Below are 23164 nucleotides of genomic sequence, written 5' to 3'. Positions count from 1 at the left end.
TCAGGCATTCATAATTCAATTCAGTTTTAAACCCAAAGTGGTTTTACAGATATGCATAGGCAGAGGTGGAAAAAGTAATGAAATGTTCTATTTAAGTAAAAAAAAAGTACTGTTACATCAATGAAATTTTACATAAGTACAGGTAAATTTACCGTTTTTTAAATCTACTGAATTAAAAGTAAAAAGTAGCTCATATAAAATTCAATTATTAGTTTAAAATAAAGTGCAATAACAAAAAAAATAAATAATAATAAAAAAAACATTACAGTCCATTAAGAAGTCTAATGTGAGTGTAAATGCATTTTCTCGTAAAAACTGATTTATTTTTTATTATGGAGGAGTGCAGGTTTAGTGATACTTGGCTTGTGTTGTGAAAGCCGAGTGGTGATACCTGAGATGTTGTATGGTTTAGAGACAGTGGCATTGAGTAAAAGACAGGAGGTGGAGCTGGAGGGAGCAGAGCTGAAGATGTTGAGAGATGTTCGTTGGGAGTGACGACAATGGACAGGATTAGAAATGAGTTTATTGAGATTGAGATGGTTTGGACATATTTAAAGGAGGGACATGGGGTATATCAGTAGGAGAATGCTGAGGATGGAGACACCATGAAGGAGGAGAAGAGGAAGACCAAGGAGGAGGTTTATGGATGTGGTGAGGGAAGACATGCAGGTAGTTGGTGTGACCGAGGCAGATGTAGAGGACAGGGGGGTGTGGAGACGGATGATCCGCTGTGGCGACCCCTGATCCACGAAAGAAGAAGAAGTGTGTTAGGTCTACACAAGCTAAGAAAATATCTAGGGACTGGGATAGTGCGCCCCCTATGGGTTTCATGCTACCTTCAAGAGCTCCGTTGACGTTTTCATGAACCCCAGCCAAAAACTTCTTAAAATAAGTCCTTGAAATAATAATAATAATAATAATAATAATAATAATAATAATAATAATAATAATAATAATAAAGCTTGATTAAACGATTTAAAACTAAAAACTATTAAAAATCGCGTCTTTGTAAAAACCCATTCTTTATGGCAGAAAGTCTCCCAGATAAAAACATTGCAAAAACCTGAAAATATTTTTTTAAATCCTGCCTAAAAGGCAGCAAATCCAGAAATTGGGCTCCTTTTTCATTTCCTGTTTGTTTCTCTAAACTTGATTCTTCACGGGTACGATTCAGTTTGGAAAACTTGGTCGTGACCCAAATTTCAAGAGCTCTTGAAGGAAGCACGAGTCACCAAAAGGGTTGGGAGAGGGAAATTGATCACGTGTTGATCACGTGTCAGGGGGAAACGAAAGCGAGTTTGGGCAGAAAGGCAGGCGGTATGTTGTGATCACACCAGCAAGATCTTCTCCACTCACACACACACACACACACACACACACACACACACACACACACTCTCCATGGTTCTTCATGATGAACTTCAGGCCTCGAAACAAACGGACTAGCAGTAAGTGGGATTTGACATGACTGATCATACATTTATATATTTTAAATGTGTGTGTGTGTGTGTGTGTGTGTGTGTGTGTGTGTGTGTGTGTGTCAGTGGATCATTCAGCTCTTTCCATGTTTTCCTTATTTAAATCACCTTTACGTATTTAGTGTTCATGTATTTCCAGATTTTGTCTATTTGATTTTCTATTTTTGGCTGAAAAAATAAAAATAATCTTAGAATAAATTGACAAGGGATTAAAGTATATGATATAAACTCATACAGACTAAACTTATAGGCACTATGGTGTAAATACATCTTCTCTAACCTCTTTCTACCTGTAAAAGCTTTGGGACATTGTTAAAAGGTGCTCGACCAATAACAATAAATAGATTTAAATATTTAAATTAACAAGACACAATAAAGAAAGATTAAGCCTTTATCATTACAGTAGTTGTTTTCAAGGACAAATCCAAAGTGTCCAGCTGAGATAATATGAAGAAATGGTGCAAACAAATTTTCTGGATGTGAAAATGAAAGTAAATAGTTTGTGCGTTCCTTTTTGGTTAGCAGGAGAAAGTGGTGGATCGATATTGAAACGAAGCAGGCGGGTCCGAACCGTGAAAAGATTGACATCAATAGTAGGTTGACTGTGTAAGGATCACAACAGGTAGCGGGATGCTGAGACCATGCGGAGAAATGGCGTAAAGTCTTTCTTTGGATGTGAAAATTAAAGTAATCATCCCAAGTTCCTTTTCTTTGCGAAGCAGGAGAAAGTGGTTGACGAGTATTGAAACGAATCAGGCAGGTCCGAACGGTGAGAAGATCCAAGCTGGGATTATTTTGTCGGATGTGAAAATGCATCCTTGTTTGAGGAGCAGGAGAAAGTGGTTGAGTACTGAAACGAATCTGGCGGGTCAGATACGGACCGTGTGTCAGGTAGCAAAAAGCTAAAATGATGTAAAGAAATAGTGTGAAGTCGAGTTTATTTGAATGTGAAAACGAAAGAAGGCAAAATCTTGCGTTCTTGTTTGAGAAGCAGGAGAAACTGGTTGACAAGTATTAGACTGAGACTGTTATCGCAAACGCTTGATTGTAGTTGTTGCTGTTAAGGGTTGGGCCACCAGTTATTAGGTTTAGGGGCAAACACTTTTTCACACAGGGCCATGTAGTTTTGGATTTAGTTTTCCCTCAATAATAAAAACCTTCATTTAAAAACTGCATGTTGTGTTCACTCAGACATGCAAAAAAATAAGAAATCAGGAAGGGGGCAAACACTTTTTCACACCAGTGTGTGTGTGTGTGTGTGTGTGTGTGTGTGTGTGTGTGTGTGTGTGTGTGTATTTTTTTATTGTTGAATATTTGAATAATTCAGACCATGATAAGATGAAAATATATGTATTCTTAGGGTACATACTCAAATAAAAGAGTTTTCATTGTATTCAATAGCCTTTTATTAAAACGAAACGGGCTAAATAGTGATCCACAGATGTAGGGTATGAAATACGTGAGGCAAAACAAAAGACGAGACCAGACAAAACAATAGACACTGCATGGTACTTGGTGTCATATAATGCCGAGTTGAAAAGAGGGGGAGGGGGAATATAGAGTGTGGCGTAAATGCGTAGTATGGATTTTGATTTTGTGGTTTGTTTGTAGAAACGGTTTGAATAGGTTTTTCCTATCATTAGTGGGGTTTAGTTTTTTCCAGTTTTGTAGGTGATATTGTTTTTTTGGTGTTGGTTATTGCAAAAAAGTCCCCATATTGCATGGGTATAATCTGGTGGATTTTTTAAATATTGCATCAGATATAAACTAATCTTATTGCAAGGGCTGATTTGGTACATGGTATAGTCGTTGTAGTATTGGATTTGGATTTTATACATGTTGGATCGTATTTTTTATATGGAGACATTCCAAAGTTTTGATCCCAATGTAAAGAAAGTCCAGTGAAAAAATTGGTTTATTCTACAGAGTCTCAATGTGTACAATGGATCCGCCAGTATTTAAACTTAACAAGTCAGTAGGGGGATTGTCAAATCTCTGGGGGTATGGGGTAATGTAGGGGGGACACCACATAGTCAACAAGTGGGTAAGAAAACTTTCTTTTCTATCACCCACAGCACACAGAAACAACTTTCTAAGACCAAGACTGCGGTGTCAAGTGATAGACGAAAGTGGATAAACATTCGTAAAAACGGTTCTTCATAACGTTTTAAAACCACAATGTACGGAACATTACACGATATATCGAAAAATAATTTAGATCAATAAAAATAACAATAAATAGATGTAAGAATTTACTCGCATTTTTATTAAAAGCATTTCTCTATAGCAGGGGGTCCGGAATCGCAGATAATTTTTGTAAAATTAACGGGTAAAAACATCAAAGATAAAACGTTTAGTTAAAAATAATTTTTTATAAATATTACATTCAAGTAAGTCGATGTTCATGTAAATGTATGATAGTCGACCTAATGTATGAAACTGCGAATCTATTAGCAACTTAATAAATTGTGATTTTTATTAATTCCTTCAGAAGTTTCTTATGATGCATAAATCTTTTTGAAAGACGATGATACATGTAAAATCTAGAACAAAAATGTATTTGCTGTTTTTTTCACAGTGGACATTGTCTCAAAGCAGCTTCACAGAGTTTAAGAATTAAAGTGAATGATGTGTGTTCCTCCTGGAGCGACTGTGGCGAGGAAAAGCTCGTTTAGATGAATAAGGAAGAAACCTTGAGAGGAACCTGAAAAGGGGATCCCATTCTCATTTGGGTGAAATCAATAGTGTGATTTTAAATCTTAAAACAATACAAAACACCAGAGAGTGAGAACTAACATGAGCACTGGAGTGTGTGATTATGAGTAATGTCCTTTCTACAGTCTAATACAGTCAGATGACATTGTGGAACCAGGAGCTACTGAGCAACTCATAAAATAGCTCAACATCTGAGATCATCAAAGATCCAACATCAACTCCTCCTTTCGAAGAGGTCTAATGCCAAACTCTACATGAAGTAGGATTCAAACAACGACAGTTTAAATTGTCTTAATATAATATAATGGTAACATGATTGGTTTCTATTAATATCCGTGTCCCGGCCCCCATGTCTCTATCGCCTATTTGGTCCTTGACCTAAAAAACATTGACAACTGATGTACAGCATTATCATAAATCGACTGTATATTAACTTAATAGCACAAAAACGGTAGTTCTCTGTAAAATCAGACACCCCCATTTAAACGGAATGGAATAATCCTCATTTTATACGACCTCTGCGAAAAGATTCGACTGCGAGTTCGGTCGTCGTATCAGGTTCCTCCTATCGAAGCATCGACTATTCGGGTTTACCCTTAGACACTGAAACGTGTAAAAAGAGGACTGTAATGACCGATTTACAAAGACAAAGTAATAGTGAAGAATGTGTTATTAGATCTTATCATAGCCTGTGGTTCAGTGGTTATATGTGGTATCTGGTGCGAACTGATTTTGATCAGACTTTCTGAATCTGATTTTTAGACGGTTTTGTTTCTCGTAGTAAAAATGCTTACCGGCTGAATACCTGCATTAAAGTTTTTCTTCTCTTATTTGGAGTTTTGAGACATGGTACTTCTGAAAACGAATCAAGGAAACAAGACCTGGATCAAATTCCTGTTATGATTATGGTTAGTCACATGATTAGTACATATTTCTTTACTTTTGTAACTATGGTTTCCACTCAGATGGTTTAGTTATTAAACTATAGGATTCGATGCAACCGTCAAACTTCGACGTTCGATGTGTAAAATAATGACGCAACCAAAATTCGAAGCGAATGATTCAAACGTCGATTTTTTTCCCCCCATTGTATCAACGGTTAGGCGGAATTTCTTGACCGGAAAATTATCTATTTCGACGGTAAAACGGTGACATTTTCTCTTTGTAATGCTGGAATTTTATTGGACCACCATAAATAAATACTGCATGCTCAGAAAAACACACCATGTACATCAGCTCAATATATTAACACCTAATCTAGTAACAGGGCAGGAGACTATTTATAGGTATTAATGTGTCAACTTTGAGACGTACAGACACTCCCTATGTCAATAGACCATAAAATGCACACACGCATGACTCATTTCCAGCATCACAAATCACGTACGGGTGCACAGTTCGCATTTATGTAGATAGTAATGGAAGTCATTTATTTGGAATGCTTTTATCAACTATTGAGTTTCTTCTTCTTTCAGCTACTCCCATTAGGGGGCGCCACAGCGAATCATCCGTCTCCATACCCACCTGTCCTCTACATCTGCCTCTTTCACACCAACTACCTGCATGTCTTCCTCACCACATCCGTAAACCTCCTCCTTTGCCACCCTTTTTTCCTCCTTCATGGCGGCTTCATCCTCAGCATTCTCCTACTGATATACCCCATGTCCCTCCTCTGCACATGTCCAAACCATCTCAATCTCACCTCCCTCACTTTGTCTTCAAAACGTCCTACATGTGCTGTCCCTCTAATAAACTAATTTCTAATCCTGTCCATTGTCATCACTCCCAACGAACATCTCAACATCTTTAGCTCTGCTACCTCCAGCTCCACCTCCTGTCTTTTACTCAATGCCACTGTCTCTAAACCATACAACATCTCAGGTCTCACCACAGTCCTATAAACTTTCCCTTTCATTCTCACAGATACTCTTCTATCACAAATCACTCCTGCTATCACTCTTCTCCACCCACTCCACCCTGCCTGCATTCTTTTTTTTTTTTTTTTTCTTGTGTAGAAAACAACACCTTAAAAGCGAAATCAATTACAAGGAAATTGAACACAAAAGCACGAAAGAAAAACATTTCTATGCGATATGATCCCTGTTACGTTGCAGCGTGATCCGATTTCGGTTTCGTTCGATGCGATTAGATGCAATACGATGCACCAGTTATCAAATATGATTCTATGCAAGATCGCTTTTATTTCTTCACTTTAGACAGACAGCAAACCATCAGCTGACTTCTAATGAACAAACGTTCTTTTCCTGTTTGTTTGCAGGAAGTTACAGCTCTACCTCTGCCATGTTAATCTGTATTCTATGTGACTCTCAGGACACAACTCTGTCTCCGTAGTGTTGCGATACGTCATATCAAATATTGGTTAGAAATTATTGGTCGCGTTCGAAATAATAAAAGTATAGCACATCTATTAATAATTTTAAACCCCAAATATGTTGAAAAATTATGCATTGTGAAGCATCACATCGTTAACTTTTATGCCTTAGCACTGAATCTATGAATCTGACCACAGCTAATTTATATTAATTTATATATATATATATATATATATATATATATATATATATATATATATATATATATATATATATAATATAATATAAATAGCCTTCAACTTCTTTGTTTGTAAATGTGAAAATTGCAATTCATTCTGGATAAGAGCATTTTCCAGATGCTGTGAAATATAGCAAAAGATTTTGATACATTTTTATGTATGAAATAAATATCACTGCTTATCAGCAATTACTGCTGGTTCCCTTTCACATTTATTCCCGGTTCATAAAATGTATTTGACACTTCCTGTTGGTGCTCCACTGAACTGAATTTATCTCAGAGTTGCATATAGTTGCATTATCACTCTTCTCCACCCACTCCACCCTGCCTACCTATGCTAAAACAAGTTTGTCTAGCATATTGCACAAATTCATGATCGAATGCTCAGAAATTTGTGTAATATTCTAGACAAACTTGTTTTGCATTACAACTTGGACAATTTGAAAGAATTTGCTTTTAGCTATAGATACTGTCGCCGACAGCACGGCACACCTTCAGGGGTGAGTCCTTCTGAGTCCATGGCAACACAGCAGTCTTACACAACAGTAGGAAACCGGTTGGTTTATATTAGAGCTGCAAGTAATGATTATTTTTATAAATGATTAATCTGCTGATTAATTTTTCTTCTTCGATCGATCAGATTTAACCCGTTAGCCTTCGGGACAGATTTTGGGACACAGCTGAAATGTCCTACCTAACTTTAAATGGTAACAGTTCCTGATAAAAGTGGGCTACATACACATGCTACATACTTCAAAAAAGAAGACACTTTCTGCCTATTATACAAAGTTGATATTGCTCAAAAAGATGTTATAGATGATGAAGTACTGTAAAAAAAAAAAAAAAATCATGAATTACATTTTATTTTTCCATATATAAATACATGAAATCAGTCCGGGAGAAATTCAGAAAAGTACTGGGTTAAAAGCCACATGTCTCCTGAGTTTATATTTCAAATTTCATTAAGATTTTCATGACAAATAAGATTCCTACAAACATTTCTCTGAGACTATGTCTGATCCTTTTCTCCCTCCCCCTGTTTGAGAGCCACCTGCTACACAGTCTGCATAGAAATGAATGAATGACCATTAAAGGCTTTTGATATACAGTACAGACCAAAAGTTTGGACACACCTTCTCATTCAAAGAGTTTTCTTTATTTTCATGACTATGAAAATTGTAGATTCACACTGAAGGCATCAAAACTATGAATGAACACATGTGGAATTATATATGGAATTATATACATAACAAAAAAGTGTGAAACAACTGAAAAATGTCATATTGTAGGTTCTTCAAAGTAGCCACCTTTTGCTTTGATTACTGCTTTGCACACTCTTGGCATTCTCTTGATGAGCTTCAAGAGGTAGTCACCTGAAATGGTCTTCCAACAGTCTTGAAGGAGTTCCCCTAGAGATGCTTGGCACTTGTTGGCCCTTTTGCCTTCACTCTGCGGTCCAGCTCACCCCTAAACCATCTCGATTGGGTTCAGGTCCGGTGACTGTGGAGGCCAGGTCATCTGGCGCAGCACCCCATCACTCTCCTTCTTGGTCAAATAGCCCTTGATGCCTTCAATGTGACTCTACAATTTTCATAGTCATGAAAATAAAGAAAACTCTTTAAATGAGAAGGTGTGTCCAAACTTTTGGTCTGTACTGTACATGTTTGTCTATTGATATTGATTTGGCATTCATATTGATGGCCAGGTAGCCAGACAAGCTATTGTTTTACAGTCATGGCCATTTTGATGTGCGGCCATTCCAACCTCGACTAAGAGGATAAAATATACACTTTTTATATCAATGTTTTTGTTTATTAAAACTATATAAAACATTAATTAAGCGTATTTATGTATAAAAGTACATGTATAAATGCAATAGCCACATACTGAGTATTGATATTTTAACTATCTTCAATTTTGACATTTTAAAGCTAATAGTAGGGCCACTAAAAGAGTGAAGGTTATTATCCCAGCCAATGGGAACTACTTGGAATGGGTTGTTTCTTAATTAAGCATTACAGCAAACTCTAGTGTTCTCTAACTATACTATTTTTGTTTTGTTTTCCAGGAAGAATATGAATTTCTGCATCTGAGTCCTATTTAATATGAGGATACGGTCCTTGCTATATGTTTATCTCACGGTTCTTCATTCTCGAGGTACGTGTGATAAATTCTGACACAAATCTTTATGGCGTCAAGAACATTCTGCAAAATGTCAATGCTTTGGTCTGTAAATATTCTATATGCTTTGCCATAGATGTCATGTTTTTTTTTTTTCTTCATTACAAGGTTTTTGGTCATTCCTAGTATTAAAAAAATACTTGTTTTTATATATAGTTTCAGCACAACTATATATAAAACTGTATTGCACCACAAAACAAAAACCTAAGAAAGGAGGCGCTGGAGCACAGCAGAATTTGGGTAATGAACCAGAAATATACAAAAAACTTTTGACCTGAAGAATTACTGTTCAGGAAAGTTGCCTTGGTATTGATAAGAATGGAAAGTTAAATAGAGTTTGGTAAGAATAATCTGTATTTTTGTCTATGAGGTTAATATCAATGCCTGTGCTGGAGATGATGTATACGGGTGGTGCAGCTGTGGCTTCAGTGAAACGAGACTTGTTGAATTGTGTTTATTGGGTTTTTTGCTTTAGTAATGGCATTGTTCTCACTGTATGAGATTCCTGTCTGTTATGCAGCCTTTCGTTATACTGCGTCACTTTATAATATTGATGGTTTATATAGCCATGGTATCAAGTGGTGGGTTGATTCAATTAGGACACCACTGAAGGCCTGGGTGTGAAATGCACAGACCACCACTGTATAATACTAATTCCAGGATGAAAGTATGCAGCTATAAAAAAAAGCATATAAGCAGATCAAATCTAATCAGCCATAAACACTCATAACCAGGGTACAAATGCAGTTGTAATGGCAGTAGTCGAATACTGTATTGTAAACTATCTTCTCTTCCAATTGTGGAGACATTTTTGGAGCTTATTTTAATTTTTCAAATCTTATTAATATTCTTAAATAATAAAAAATGTTTTTTTTCCGCTTTTTTAGTGTGGTAAAGCCACTGTTTATCTCACTGTGGCAGAACATCGCATATACTGCTGATACACGATTTGCTTTCGGTTCACACCATCATTATCTCAGTGAACTCTGGCCTGTGGTTTCCTGAGAGCCTCCACTTCCTCCACATATATGGCAGGAATTTTCCAGCCATATATGTTTCTTCTTTCTTCAAAGTCGGAGGCAAATAAGATCTCTTGAATGCAATAGCATGGCATGTTCTCTTCACTTGAACAAAAAGACCCAATGGCATTGCCCCAGCTTCATGATGATATGATTTACATGGGTTGAAATGGAAGATCTTCTGCTATAGAAATCTGCTTATAACCTTAGTGAACACCCTTGGGATGAACTGGAACACGAACTGCACCCAAGCCTCCTCACCTTGCCTGTGGGTGAATGATGTCCTCTGTATTGCTTGGGAATCTTTGAGTGTTGCACCATTCAGGAGTGTAGTATTGTTGGATTTATTATTAGGCTCGGATTTTCTGATCCAGTGGGCCCAGTGGTGCAGCTTGGTGTGGCTGGGATTTGAACTCAAGACCTTTCGGATCGAAAGTCCGATTCTTTAACCATTGAGCTACCACCTTCTTCTATTAAAAGCTAGAATGCAATTTGGTGCCCACAACCATCAACAGCATGGGGTGAATTCCTTTCAAGACTCACTGCTTTAAAACTGGTCACGTTGTTACTTTCAGAAGGTTTCGAAAATTTTCAGGGTCTTGCTCTATCAAATATATCAGAACATTCCTGGATGTATTTGGGCACAGTCAAGAAGCATTTTATTGGTCTTTGCAACCATATATAGCTGACGCAGTACACAATTAAATATAACAACGTTTCTTCGATACACAAAACGCACAAAATAGTGCCGACCAGTACAACTTCTGTATATTGTCATAAGTAGGATGTGCAAAAAAAATAAAAATTGCTGTTAATGAAGAGGGTACTTATATACACTTCTGTATATTGTGGCTGTTTTCACAACTGGAAACTTTCCAGGGAAATTAATAGGAATAACCTGGGAGTTAAAAAAAATTCCAGGTAAGCTTATAACAGGGAACTCAAATGTCAATCACATGCACATAGCACACTTACTGCAGGGCTACTCAGGCCACGCCCCCTTACCGGCACCGTGCATTCCTTCATAACATAACACACATCATTTCCTGAATCCTGCACACAAAATAAAGTCAAGAAATGTGGCGAGTATTTACGTAATTGACATAAATGTTACGTAAATTGATGCATAAAACTTGTGTGTGCTGTGTGTGAGCTATTGTGCAACAAAAGTTAAAATTTCCACGAACAATTTCCAGAAATTTCCTGGCCCCTGTGCAACCGATTTCCACAGTAAAGCCTGAGAACTAATTGCAACCAAACACCTTTATGCATAATACATTTATTGTACCTTTATTGCATACCTTTTTGATGAAATACTAACTCCGGGAAAGTCATGCTTGTGCTTTTGTTGTCCTTTTCAGCCTTTGCTTCGGTCCCAGTGCCAGCCAATTATAAAGTCTCGTCCAAAAACTTCATCCACATCTTGGAGTGGAGTCCAGGAAACGGGACACAACCAGGAACAGTCTACAATGTGAAAATTAAGTGCGTTGATTCAGAAAATATGTTCAAAATGAGATTATACAAGCCAATAGATTAGATACAAAAATTGCATTGTTATACATAATGCAGGGTGAATTACAATATAAACCACTATAATGATAAAAAAAAAAAACCTTTTAAAAACCTATTCAACTTTTTTATGCTGTGGAAGGAATTTAGTTTGTATGGTAAGAGCCAAGGGTCATTGCAATGGAAATGGGTTAAATGGTTTGATAAGGCTGTAAAACGGTGTATAGTCATTTTATTGACAAGGCCTTCATGGACTGAACACCAATTATGAAAACATCAGTGCGTGGAATATCTTTCGTAAGAATGCTGTTTATACCCTCAGTACAGTTACAAGATGATTTGTATATTACAAGATGAGTCTTTGCATAGGGGTAGCATGGTGGTGGGTGCGCATAACTTATTAGTTAAGTCATTGGACTCTAGATCGGAAGATTACAAGTTCAAATCCCATCACCACCACCAAATTTCAATGGTTTGGCCCTTGAGCAAGGCCCTTAACCCTCGAGTGCTCAGTTGTAAGTCGCTCTGGATAATAACATTATGTATATTTTTGCATCCAAGTATTTTCTTATAAAATAATGTAGTTTCATCATAAACAATTATTTAGTTGAACACATTATGATAATAAAAATATATGTTTTGACTATTGTTGTATTAATCCTTATCTTAAAGTTGCTGAATTATACTTTTGTCTGGCAATTTATCAGTTCTTAAATATGCATTATTTCTAGAAATTGTGTTATTTATTGATTATTCCTAAGAATCCATTATTTTCTACACTTATTTCATTCTACACCTTAAAATAAAAGAAACCGCAAGACACAGGTCTTAAAAATCCTTTATGTCAGTTTCGTCATTTTCAGGTTTTAAACCGGTTTTGCCGTTTAAACGCACTGATCCCTGCTTGAATTTTCCATACAAACCCATACACAGTGTACACAACCTTGCCAACTTTTTCTTAGGAGTGTGCACATGTACACATGACCCGAAGCCAAGTGAGCAAACGTTTGATTCAATGTAAAAGTAAAAAAACAATTTCTGATGAAAATTACATAAGGAAAAAAAAAAATCTACTGTAATGAGCATAACAAACACATGAAATTACGACAAACTGAACATACACACTCAACCATATGTTCAAAAACCTTTTTACTCGTAGAAAAGAGCGTATGTTCATTCCGATCAACTCTTCCACAAACATGCCTCGCAAATATACTAAATCGAGTATAAAGTTGGTGCTAACAAAATTATTATTTTAGTTTGATATCCAATCCACTGCTGTGTCAGGGTATTAGATTATTGGCATCTGATAGAAATTTGGTCATGTTGTGTAAATTTGGAGTTCTTTTTCCTGTTTCCTTTGTGATAGTGACCATCAGGAACGTAACATCGCCGGTACATATGTCGACATCTCAAAATACATGAAGGACATACACCTCACTTACAAGATCCAACTCTGGGCGTCATTTGGCAGCGACTCATCGGCTCCGGTCAACATAAATTTTAAGCCGTCCCTTGAAAGTAAGTTGCACATTACTGTATATTATGACCTACACACATTTCAGCAACCATTTAAGTATATCTTCTCAAGAGAGCGGTCATTGCAAAATAACTGGCAACCAAATGAGTACACCTTAAGTGAACATGTCAAAACTGTGCCCAAAGTTACAACATTTTCTTGCTTTAATCCTCCTGGGCATGGAATTCACCAGAGCTGCACAGGTTGGTTCTGGGATCTTCTTCCACTTCTCCATAATGACATCACAGCTTCTTCACCTTCCACTTGAGGATGCCCCACAGGTGCTCAATAGGGTTCAGGTCTGGATACATACTTGGCCACTCCATCTTCAGATTCCTCAGCAAGGCACTTGTCATCTTAACGGTGTGTTTGGGGTTGTTATTATGTTGGAAAACTACGGTTCGGCCCAGTTTCTCAAGGAAGGGCATCATGTTCTGCTCCAGAATGTCACAGTACATGTTGGAATCCATGGTTCCCTCAATAAACTGCAGCTCCCCAGCAATAGCAGCACTCATTCAGCCCCTAATCATGATGCTACCACCACCACCATGCTTGACTGTAGGCAAGACACACATTTTTTGGTACTTCTTATCAGGGCGTCGCCACACATGCTGGACACCATCTAAACTAAACAACTTTATCTTAGACTCACCAGACCACAGGACATGGTCTCAATAATTCATGGTCTTGGACTTTCATTTTTTGCCCGGCTTTACGCACCATATGGACTTCGGAGCAACCGGTGTCCGTGTGTACGATCGGAAAACACTCCAGAAATATCTCCAAAAACATCACCAAACGGAACTTTTTCTGTTTCCACACGGACGGTTTAAATTGCCGGATGTTTGCTTCATGGTGGATTTTTTTCATTTGAGACTTGGTGCATCAGTAAAACAAATGTTTAGTGTTTATAAAAGATTTTTCGGTGGAGTTTACTTCTTTCTTTATATCCGAGGGAAGAAAGGACGTTTATTTTCATCTTTTTTACATGAATTCTTTTTATTTTATTATATTAGTTTAATATTTTTTATAAAATGAATACAATTTGTGCCATTAAAATGGGCGTTGTGTTATATATGTGTGTGTGTATATATATGTATATATGTATATATGTGTATGTATGTGTTTTCTCTTTTAGCCTTTATTGGTCCTCCTACGTTATCTCTATTGGGATGTGGCGACTGCCTGAACATCAACATCGACTTTCCAAATCGCGAAGCCAACTACTACTTTTACAATGCTATAGGTTTTCTGATCAGCTGGAGGAAAGCCAGAGATGAAAAGGTAAACCTCGGCAGACTGTTCGAGTTTTCAGTTGAAGTTTTCAGGCCTCTGACTTCAAAAAATAACCGTCTAAATATATAAATAATAAAGGCATGATTTAAGAAGCTACTGTACACACTAGAAACTAGAAGTCAAATGATCTACCAGTCAAAATGTCTCAAAATAAATCGCCATCATTGTAAATTCTGTCTTAAATCGAGACAAAGCATTTAATCTAAAAAAAAAAAAAAAAATCACTGTTGAAATCAAGATCACGCATACATGCGTAGACAATTTTTTGTGTCATGTCTTGTAACACATGCCAAAAACTAAGCAAAATCATTATTGCTGCTTCTCGAAATATTAAAATTTATTGCAACATAAAAACATTCATTTTATTCAATATAAGAAACTTAGAAAAAAGGCCAAAAAAATTATCATTTTACTGGATAATGTTTGGAAAGTGTGTGGTGATTTAACACTGCAGTCTTGTCAGTTGTTATTAGTTGTTGTAAAGTTGGCGCCAACATAAACTAAGCATTTGGAATAACTAATACTAACGAACAAGTCCTATGTGTGATGATTGAGTATTTTTCAACCTGGCAACCTTAAAACCAGTTATTACAGCTAAAATGACAATTGTGCTCAATTTGCAGGTAAAACTTTAAGCTTTAACTATTAAGCATGGGAAAGATTAAGATAAATAATCTTAGACAATCTGCTCTTGCATAGTATTTTATTCCTAAAATAAGATCAATGAAATTTTTCTGACTAGAAATAAGAAGTCTTGAGAAGATGGGGAGTTTTTGCAGTGCTTCGGTAGTTCATTAATGTTTGAGGGCATCCGATTATGCACAGTTGTAGCATCTCAATGGGCTTGGGATCTAGACATCTTGATTTTTTCACCTTTAGACATTCAGATGTTGGTTTTGCCGGCGTGTTCCGAAGCCATTTTCATGTTACATGACCTAGATTATGTTTTTTTTATTTATTTATTTTTTACATATTTCTCAAAGGCATAGATTTCATGTTTCAACTACGAAGTTTCAGAACAGGACCCAGACTCAAAAGGGTTCCCATCCTCACCTTCAACACTGAACATCTACTTATTACAGTTCCATCATTGCCGAGGTGTGCAGTGATAAGCGATTAGATGCAACCTGTGCTCCTGAGTCATTGTCGTAGACCTTTCACATTTATCTACAGTCCAAAATCCATTCTCATATCTCCTTCGTAATCTCATGAATCACCATGTGGAAACATTCCCAGCTGGACAGGGTGACCTCCGATCAAAGAGAACCCCATCCAGAGAGGTTTCCAGGAATGAACCAGGCAGATCCGAGGAGAGGAAAGGGACAGGAACACTGGTCGCTGGTACCCCATGGTACCCCAAAGGGAGAGAGAAAGAGAAAGGAAAGGAGGAGGAGTGTCAAGGAGAGAGAAATATGGATTATCAAGTATAATGAGGTGTTTTTGGTGATGCAGTTCAGGCTGTGTTTGATGGCCGAACTTCTCCACCATGGTCTTATCAGTCCAAAAACTGTTCAAGAACATTTGTTGTTTGTCCAGATTCAGTTTTGCAAAGCAAATTCTCATGTGCTGTCTTTTTTTTTTTCTTTTCTAAAAAGCTATACTTGCTCTGTCTTTTTTTCTATTTAATATCTCTTCAGAGAAGCCTGCAGACCATATATATAGTAGCTCTTTACCTCAGTCTGATCTTAGGCTGATTTTTTTCAGATGCCCCTTCCATATAACTGCAAAACTGTGTACCAGACACAAACTTAATTCAAAAGCTCAACTGATTCATTTACTCTTATATACGTGTAGCTGATGTAACTTTTTTTTTTTCATTTTAGGACGGTTGTCACAATCCGTTCACCACCAAACAGAACAGGAATTTCATGTCGTATTCGAACGTCCTGAAGCATCTTCAGCCGGGTGAGAAGTACTGTGTGGAAGTTCAGCCAAAGAGCAACATCCTAAATCAATTTCAGCTACTGAGCTCTTGCTCCTGTGAATTCACCAGTCGTGAAGAGTCCAGGGATGGTAAGCTTTTTTTTTTACTTTTTTTACTTTTATTGTTTGACCTTTTTTTGTTTTATATTTTTAAGTACGATTTCAAGAATAAAGTAAACATATTTCGAGAATAAAGACAAAATTACAGTACGAGAATAATTAAGAAATGGTAAGAATAAAGTGGTAGCAGTACGAGAATAAAGTTTGACTTAATTCTTTAAATTTTTCAACTTTATTCTTGTAAGTTTCTCAAAATACTGCAACTTTATTCTCGTATTGCTACAATGTTATTCTGTAATTTCGTCTTTATTCTCTATTATTCCATAAATTTGATTTATTTGACTTTAATTCTTGGAATTTTTACTTTATTCTTAACATATTTCATCCTTATTATCGTCATTCTTACTTTATTTTTGAAATATTTAGGCTTTATTCTTCTACTGCTACAACTTTACTTTCGTTATTTTGACTTTGGCACTAAACGTGGTAAACTAAACTAGTCGTATAATCTGAGTCAGCGCTTATGTCAATTCTTTTTATTAATAAAACGATGAGATGCGAGAATAGAAATTTATGTAAGAAATGTAAGAAATTTATTATTGAAATATTTCGACTCTATTCTCCTAAATTTACCGCTTTTTTTATTTCCACTTTATTTTTGTTGTTTACATGTTTATAACGGAACTTTGAACTGTAATATTATGTACAAGCTTATGTAATTTGTCATTCAGACCTGTAGTAAAAAAAGCACATGACTTTATATAGTTAACCGTCTTTCTATCATCTTTTATTTTAACTAGTTACTACTCGAATTTAGCTAACACCCGAGTTCCTAGACTCCGAACTAAACCTTTGATTTTATTTGGGCAAACAATATTGAAATAGAATAATAACAATAATAATGTAATAGTTTTTCCTGGTAGTTTTTCAGTTTTACTGAACCAGGCAAACTTTGCAAATAAAACTTAGTTGAGCAGATTAGAGAGTAACGTTTCCTACTGATTTATTGACTTTAAATTCATTATATTCACGAGGAATTATAGCAACTTCAATTTTGATAGTTTGGTTCAATCCAATATTTACTTTCATCCCACAACCCACAGTCAAATTAATTCTTGACCCTTTATCTCTAGGGCTGCTTTAGACATTACAACATGTACTTTGCCCTGATCTGAGGGGGCGGTGCAGATTACAGATAATAGCCACATAGACTACTCTTCTGTGCCATTTTGTTGTTTTCAGTTCTAAATAATCCCACGTCTAGCCACATTCTCCACTCGATATCCCCTGTGTAGGTTTCAGAGGCTTTGTTTTTTGTTTTTTTTTTGCGATTTAGCTCACATTGCTTTAGCAGGAAACTCAAGACCGAAGTTCTCAGAAGCAGTCTGTGTGAAAGGAGACGAACCACAATAACATATGCGAAAAATGAAAATCGTGTTTCCTGCATGAAAGAGTTTAACGACGTTCAAAGGAACCGAAGACACTTTCGAAATCGTGAAACTTCTCCAGAATTATCACATAAAAATCTGTTATCTTCACATCGCGGGCCCGATTTCGATGAACCCGAAAGTAATGTTCTGATTTGGTGCTTTTCTTGGTCCAAAAACTTTTCAAGTTTAAATGTACATATATTTACATAAATATACATACAGTATACAGAAAAAAAGTATTGAGACAATTAACTTTTCCAGCTATAGGTGAAGACAAACATAGCAGCGTATAAATTGTACAATACGAGTATTTCATGATAGTACGGTATAAGTACCGATTTTTTCTAAAACACATTTTCTACCTTTTGTTTTTTTCTTTTCATGATTTGTATTTTTCTTTTGTTTCTTAAATATGCTTAACTGCCTTCCATGTCTCATGATGTCATGTTCTTCTTCTCCCTACGATTCTCCAGTGGCCTTTCTGGCATTCTTGATTTTCGGCTCCCTCCTGGTGGGATTGTGTATTCTGATTCCCTTATTCAGCCTCGTCTACACTGGCTTTCTGTGCAAACTCAACACCAGACTTCCCGAAGCACTGGTAAGACATTTACCCAGTCTAACTAGAGACGGTTGATTGGAGTATATTGTGTAATGTATTAAATATTGCAGAATCGATAATATTTACGTGTACGATCGTCGATATGGTAACGGTGGGCGGTTGTATGCGTCATCAATATATATTTAACAGTTTCATAGCTATTCTCTCACTTATGCTGCTTCCTATAGAGTCTGTTTAGGTTCAAGTTTCCATCCAATCAGATTTCACGTGTCTTCATGAGGTCTTCAGAATCCAGGCCCCTCTAGCGTAAAGTACATGTTGCTTGTAGATGTTGCTTTAATGTATTCGAAATTTTGAAGAAAATAAATGTGATCTTGTACATCGTTGTGGTAAACAAGGGCCCAGGTGATTATTGCTCGAGTTCGTTCCCCAGACACTGAACCACCTGCTGTATCTCTTCACAGTGTTTTCTTTGTGGTCTCTAGCTGCAAATTGCAGTGTGTGTGTGTGCATGTGTGTGCGCGTGTGCACGCTTGTGTGCGTGCGTGTGTGTGTGTGTGTGTGTGTGTGTGTACAAGACTGAGCATACAGGCGATTTCGTGCCACATGTTTTCCCCTCACATCTGTCATTACTGTACAGAAGGCCATTCATTTTTCTCGATAAACGCACAAACGTTTTTTGTCGACAACGTGGGCAAATGTTTAGTGCGTGTTTACGGGTTACTTGTTGGAAACTGAGCTCCAGGAATGAAACACACGGCGAGAAAAACTAACCCTGTACTGTTATGCACTCAGGAGATGGACAGTGATTGAGGTGATTATTCTGTTCATGGATGGATGGATGGATGGATGGATGGATGGACGGACGGACGGACGGACGGACGGACGGACAAACGGACAGACAGACTGACAGACAAATATAGATAAGAGATAGATAGATAGATAGATAGACAGACAGACAGACAGACAGACAGACAGACAAATATAGATAAGAGATAGATAGATAGACAGACAGACAGACAGACAGACAGACAGACAGACAGACGAATGGATAGATAGTTAGATAAGAAAGATAGATAGACGTACATAAGAGATAGACAGATGGATGAATGGATAGATCGTTAGATAAGACAGAGATAGATAGATAGATAGATAGATAGATAGATAGATAGATAGATAGATAGATAGATAGATAGATAGATAGATAGATAGATAGATAGGCAGACAGACAGACAGACAGACAGACAGACGGATAGTTGGACGGATATTTCGTTGCTGTGCATCTGTCTGCCTGTCTGTCTGTCCCTCTGTTCATCTGTTTATATATTGTCTGTTTGTCTATCCAACTATTTGTCTCTTTCTTTCTTTCTTGTTTAAAGCTCGAGTTTAAAGCTCGAGTTGTTGGGTTTTTTGTTGTTTTTTTTGGGGGGTGGGTGTGGGGTGGAGGTTGATTCATTCATGTCCAAGCAAACACAAAACATATTCAGCACTGTCAACTGTAGAGTGCGTACAGTCTTTTTTTCCACTTTCAGTCTAATAAATGAATAATAAATGAGTAGGGGGAGGCCGATGTGGGAAAGCGAGCGAAAGCGTCTGCTTCTTCAGACCGTTGGTCACCTTTTAAAGGTCAGACCACAGAGTGAAACGCGTGAAGTGATTTTCAAGGAAAGCCATTTACATTCTCACGCAAGGTGAAAAGTCTGTGTAGGTGGTACAAGCGCAGTTTTTAATGTCGAAGGTTCACTGTAACCACACTTTGACTTTTTTGCATGTTTAAAAACGATTTTTCCTTCCACTTTTTTTCCATCCAGAATGTTTTCAGTCCTGTCTACATCCTTTTCCCAGAGCAGATGTGTATATCGCTGGTTGAACTTGGGGACGGCGCCCGAACTCACAAGGCACACAAAGATCATCACGGCAAGCCAAAGGAGAAAAGAAATGGTCTCTCTGAGGTCTGACAGTTTGTTGCCTCTACTCATATACTGATCGCGTTTGATTGTAAAAAGAAATTCTCATTCTTTATATCTTGGTCTCAGCAGAACAATGACGATGGTGATGATGATGATGAGGACGAAGAGATTCAAAATCCCTACATGGACCGAGGGGCTCAGGCCGAGTCAGAAAGCACCTTGAGTGACAGATCAGCGTCCGTTAGTGAAATCGCCGAGAATGCAGAACAGTATAGATTTGAGGGTGCCCTCGCGGACGCCAAAGAGCTATACTCACCCTTTCAGCTTCACAGTGGCGGGGTCAAAGGGTCCAACCAAGCAGCTTTGTTTGATACGAAAGCAGTCGATCATCAGAATGCTGAAGAAAAACCAGGACGACAAATGAAGGAAAAAGAAGACAATGCAGAAAATGACGATTCCGGGAATGTTAACCTGTGGTCTGTGGTCCTAAAGTCCATGCAGCCGGAGGAAGACGAGGCCGATGAAGCCGGCCAGCCTCTGTTACCTTTATTTCTTAAGGAATTTCAAGAAGACTCCTATGCAGCAGCCACAGGAAGTTCTTTTGAACTTCACACACTTTTAATCCACACAGAATTCCAGGCCAGTGAAGACGACAATAATGACATTCCAGTCGCACACGAAGGGGACCACGTGAAAAAAGGATACATGGCGTCGTACACTGGGAATATCGACGCGGGACGTTGTTTATCCGATGATGACGATGAGGATGACGAGGATACCTCAGGCTACATGACCAGATGATGTGGCATTCTGCATTATTAGCCAGCATATTGGGTGCTTTTTTCACAATATGTCTATCTCATATAAGAGGTGGTATCAAAACGTTTTTAAAATTACTTTATTTATCTACACTTACACACCATTAAAATAGTCCCCTTGCACAGCGATACAGAGCAGGGTCAAGCACTGGGAAAGCGTGAAGTCTGCAAGAGCTAAATCTGTTAAATTGGGTGGGTGCGGAAGTGAGATCGGATTATACTGCAAGCAACTCGTGTGGTCAGAACGTCAGAGATGGCGACAGCTACGGATGTACACAGGGCGATGTTTTATGAAGGTCGGTGCTCCCTGTGCCTGTGCATGCAGCCTTGTGCTGCCACCTGCTGGCGTGTTAGAAAACTAGACTCGAGACGTTTCGATACCACTTCCTCAACAGACCCAACTGAGGCACACACCTCGGATTAAACAAAGACAGAGTCGTGCGTTTTTGCACTTTATTGTATTTATTTTTAGATGCTATTTGCTTCTTTCTTTAGATCGTGATCATGAATCGATTAATTGCAAACAAACCGATGAAGAAATACAATAGAAATAGAAATGGTTATCGAATAGACAGCACATAAAACAATGCAACAAACTGCTATAATTGACCGTTTTACAATGTTTTTTCTTTCTCTCTCACAAAACTGAATTTGCATGAACAAATCGGCACGTTTGAATTTCGAACGTTAGACAATATATAATGCGACTGACCAATCAGACTGCACGGTTTAAGGTTCATGCTGTAAATAAAACGAATGTCAATTTATCCGTTTAATTGTGTTCAGAAAATTATGATGGTCTTTATTTAATTTGCAAATAATGTGGCAGCTGCTGTATGTAGTTTACACACAGCTATATTGAAGTAAACGCTATATAAAAAGTTTGCGTTGCTTTTTATGTTGTTTTTTGTGTATTTTTTTATTGAATCGAAGATCAGGCATGTTGAATATGAACATTTTTGGATGTTTCAGATGTGCGCTAAAGAATAAATTAAAAACCATAAACCATTCATCAGTTGATGAGCAGACTCTGTTTGTCTTATAATAAAGGGTTCCATTTATATAATATTGGGAAATTGAAAGTTGTAAGTGAAGGTTGCATGTTTTTCTTTAAAAGGCAAAGCAAAAGTCAGACAACATTCAAGATGGAAATCAAAATCTCCTCGAGAACTTTTGGAAAAATTTTAGTCAGTCATGAAACAGTTTAGTCCATCAGAAAGACTTTTTTTTGTCCTCTCCTGACATGATTTAGTCCATCATGAGACATTTTAGTCAATTAGAAAGAGAGATTTAGTCCATCAGAGAGACACTTTAGTCTATTTTAAGACAGTTTACTCCATTAGAGAGAGGTTTTAGTCCATTGTGAGACAGTTTGGTCTATCAGAGAGATGTTTTAATCCATCATGAAACAGTTTAATCTATTATAAAGACACTTTAGTCCATCAGATGTCTTAATCCATACAACATTTTAGTCCATCAGAGAGATGTTTTAATTCATTGTGAGGCAGTTTAGTCCAGCTGGGAGACATTTTAGTCTATTAGAAAGACACTTTAATCCATCAAAGAGATGATGCAGTCCATTAGAGAGACAGTTAAGTCCATTGTAAGACAGTTTACTCCATTAGAGAGATGTCTTAGTCTCATTGTGAGACAGTTTAGTCTATTATAAAGACACTTTAGTCCATCAGATGTCTTAATCCATCTGACATTTTAGTCTATCAGAGAGATGTTTTAGTCCATTGTGAGGCAGTTTAGTCCAGCAGACATTTTAGTCCACTGAAACATTTTAGTCTGTTAGAAAGACACTTTAATCCATCAAAGATATGTTTTACTCTATCCTGAGACAGTTTAGTCCATTGTGAGAGTTTATTTTTCGAAAAAGGGCATATTGTCCAGGCTGCTAAATAATTATTGCAATATTTCTCGTATTCATCACATCGTCTTAACATTCACTTGTGCTGCAGAAATTAAAGAAATGAAAAAATTAAAGTTCTAGCACTCTGAGACATTTCAGTCCATCAGAAATATGTTTTAGTCTATTGTGAGGCAGTTTAATTCACCAGAGAGACATTTTGGTCCATCAGAAAGACATTCAAGTTTATAAGATTAGTAAATCAGAAAGAAGTTTTAGTCCATCAGAGACACGTTTTAGTTCTAGCCCTTTGACAGCACTGCC

The 23164-nt window shown here is 37.2% G+C and overlaps 1 protein-coding gene across 1 annotated transcript; it reads left to right on the top strand.

Annotated features, from left to right (window-relative positions):
- The first annotated feature begins 975 nt into the window (after window positions 1–975).
- Window positions 976–22000, top strand: LOC124380595. The gene is made up of 9 exons (XM_046841737.1): window positions 976–1448; window positions 8833–8921; window positions 11326–11446; window positions 12843–12994; window positions 14131–14276; window positions 16112–16301; window positions 18175–18299; window positions 20072–20212; window positions 20300–22000. The coding sequence occupies exons 2-9, from the start codon at window positions 8870–8872 to the stop codon at window positions 20969–20971; spliced, it is 1599 nt and encodes a 532-aa protein (XP_046697693.1). The 5' UTR covers window positions 976–1448; window positions 8833–8869; the 3' UTR covers window positions 20972–22000.
- Window positions 22001–23164: the final 1164 nt, after the last annotated feature.

The sequence above is a fragment of the Silurus meridionalis genome, chromosome 3 (assembly GCF_014805685.1).
Source record: "Silurus meridionalis isolate SWU-2019-XX chromosome 3, ASM1480568v1, whole genome shotgun sequence".
Taxonomy (NCBI): Eukaryota; Metazoa; Chordata; class Actinopteri; order Siluriformes; family Siluridae; genus Silurus; species Silurus meridionalis.
This window is presented reverse-complemented; position numbering and strand designations above follow the sequence as displayed.

Bases quoted from the DNA above. Each gene is read 5' to 3' on its own strand.
- LOC124380595 (XM_046841737.1), top strand. From the start codon at position 8,870: ATGAGGATACGGTCCTTGCTATATGTTTATCTCACGGTTCTTCATTCT. The intron at 12,995-14,130 runs GTAAGTTGCACA...TTTCTCTTTTAG, and splicing joins TTTTAAGCCGTCCCTTGAAA to CCTTTATTGGTCCTCCTACG. The intron at 20,213-20,299 runs GTCTGACAGTTT...TGGTCTCAGCAG, and splicing joins AAAGAAATGGTCTCTCTGAG to AACAATGACGATGGTGATGA.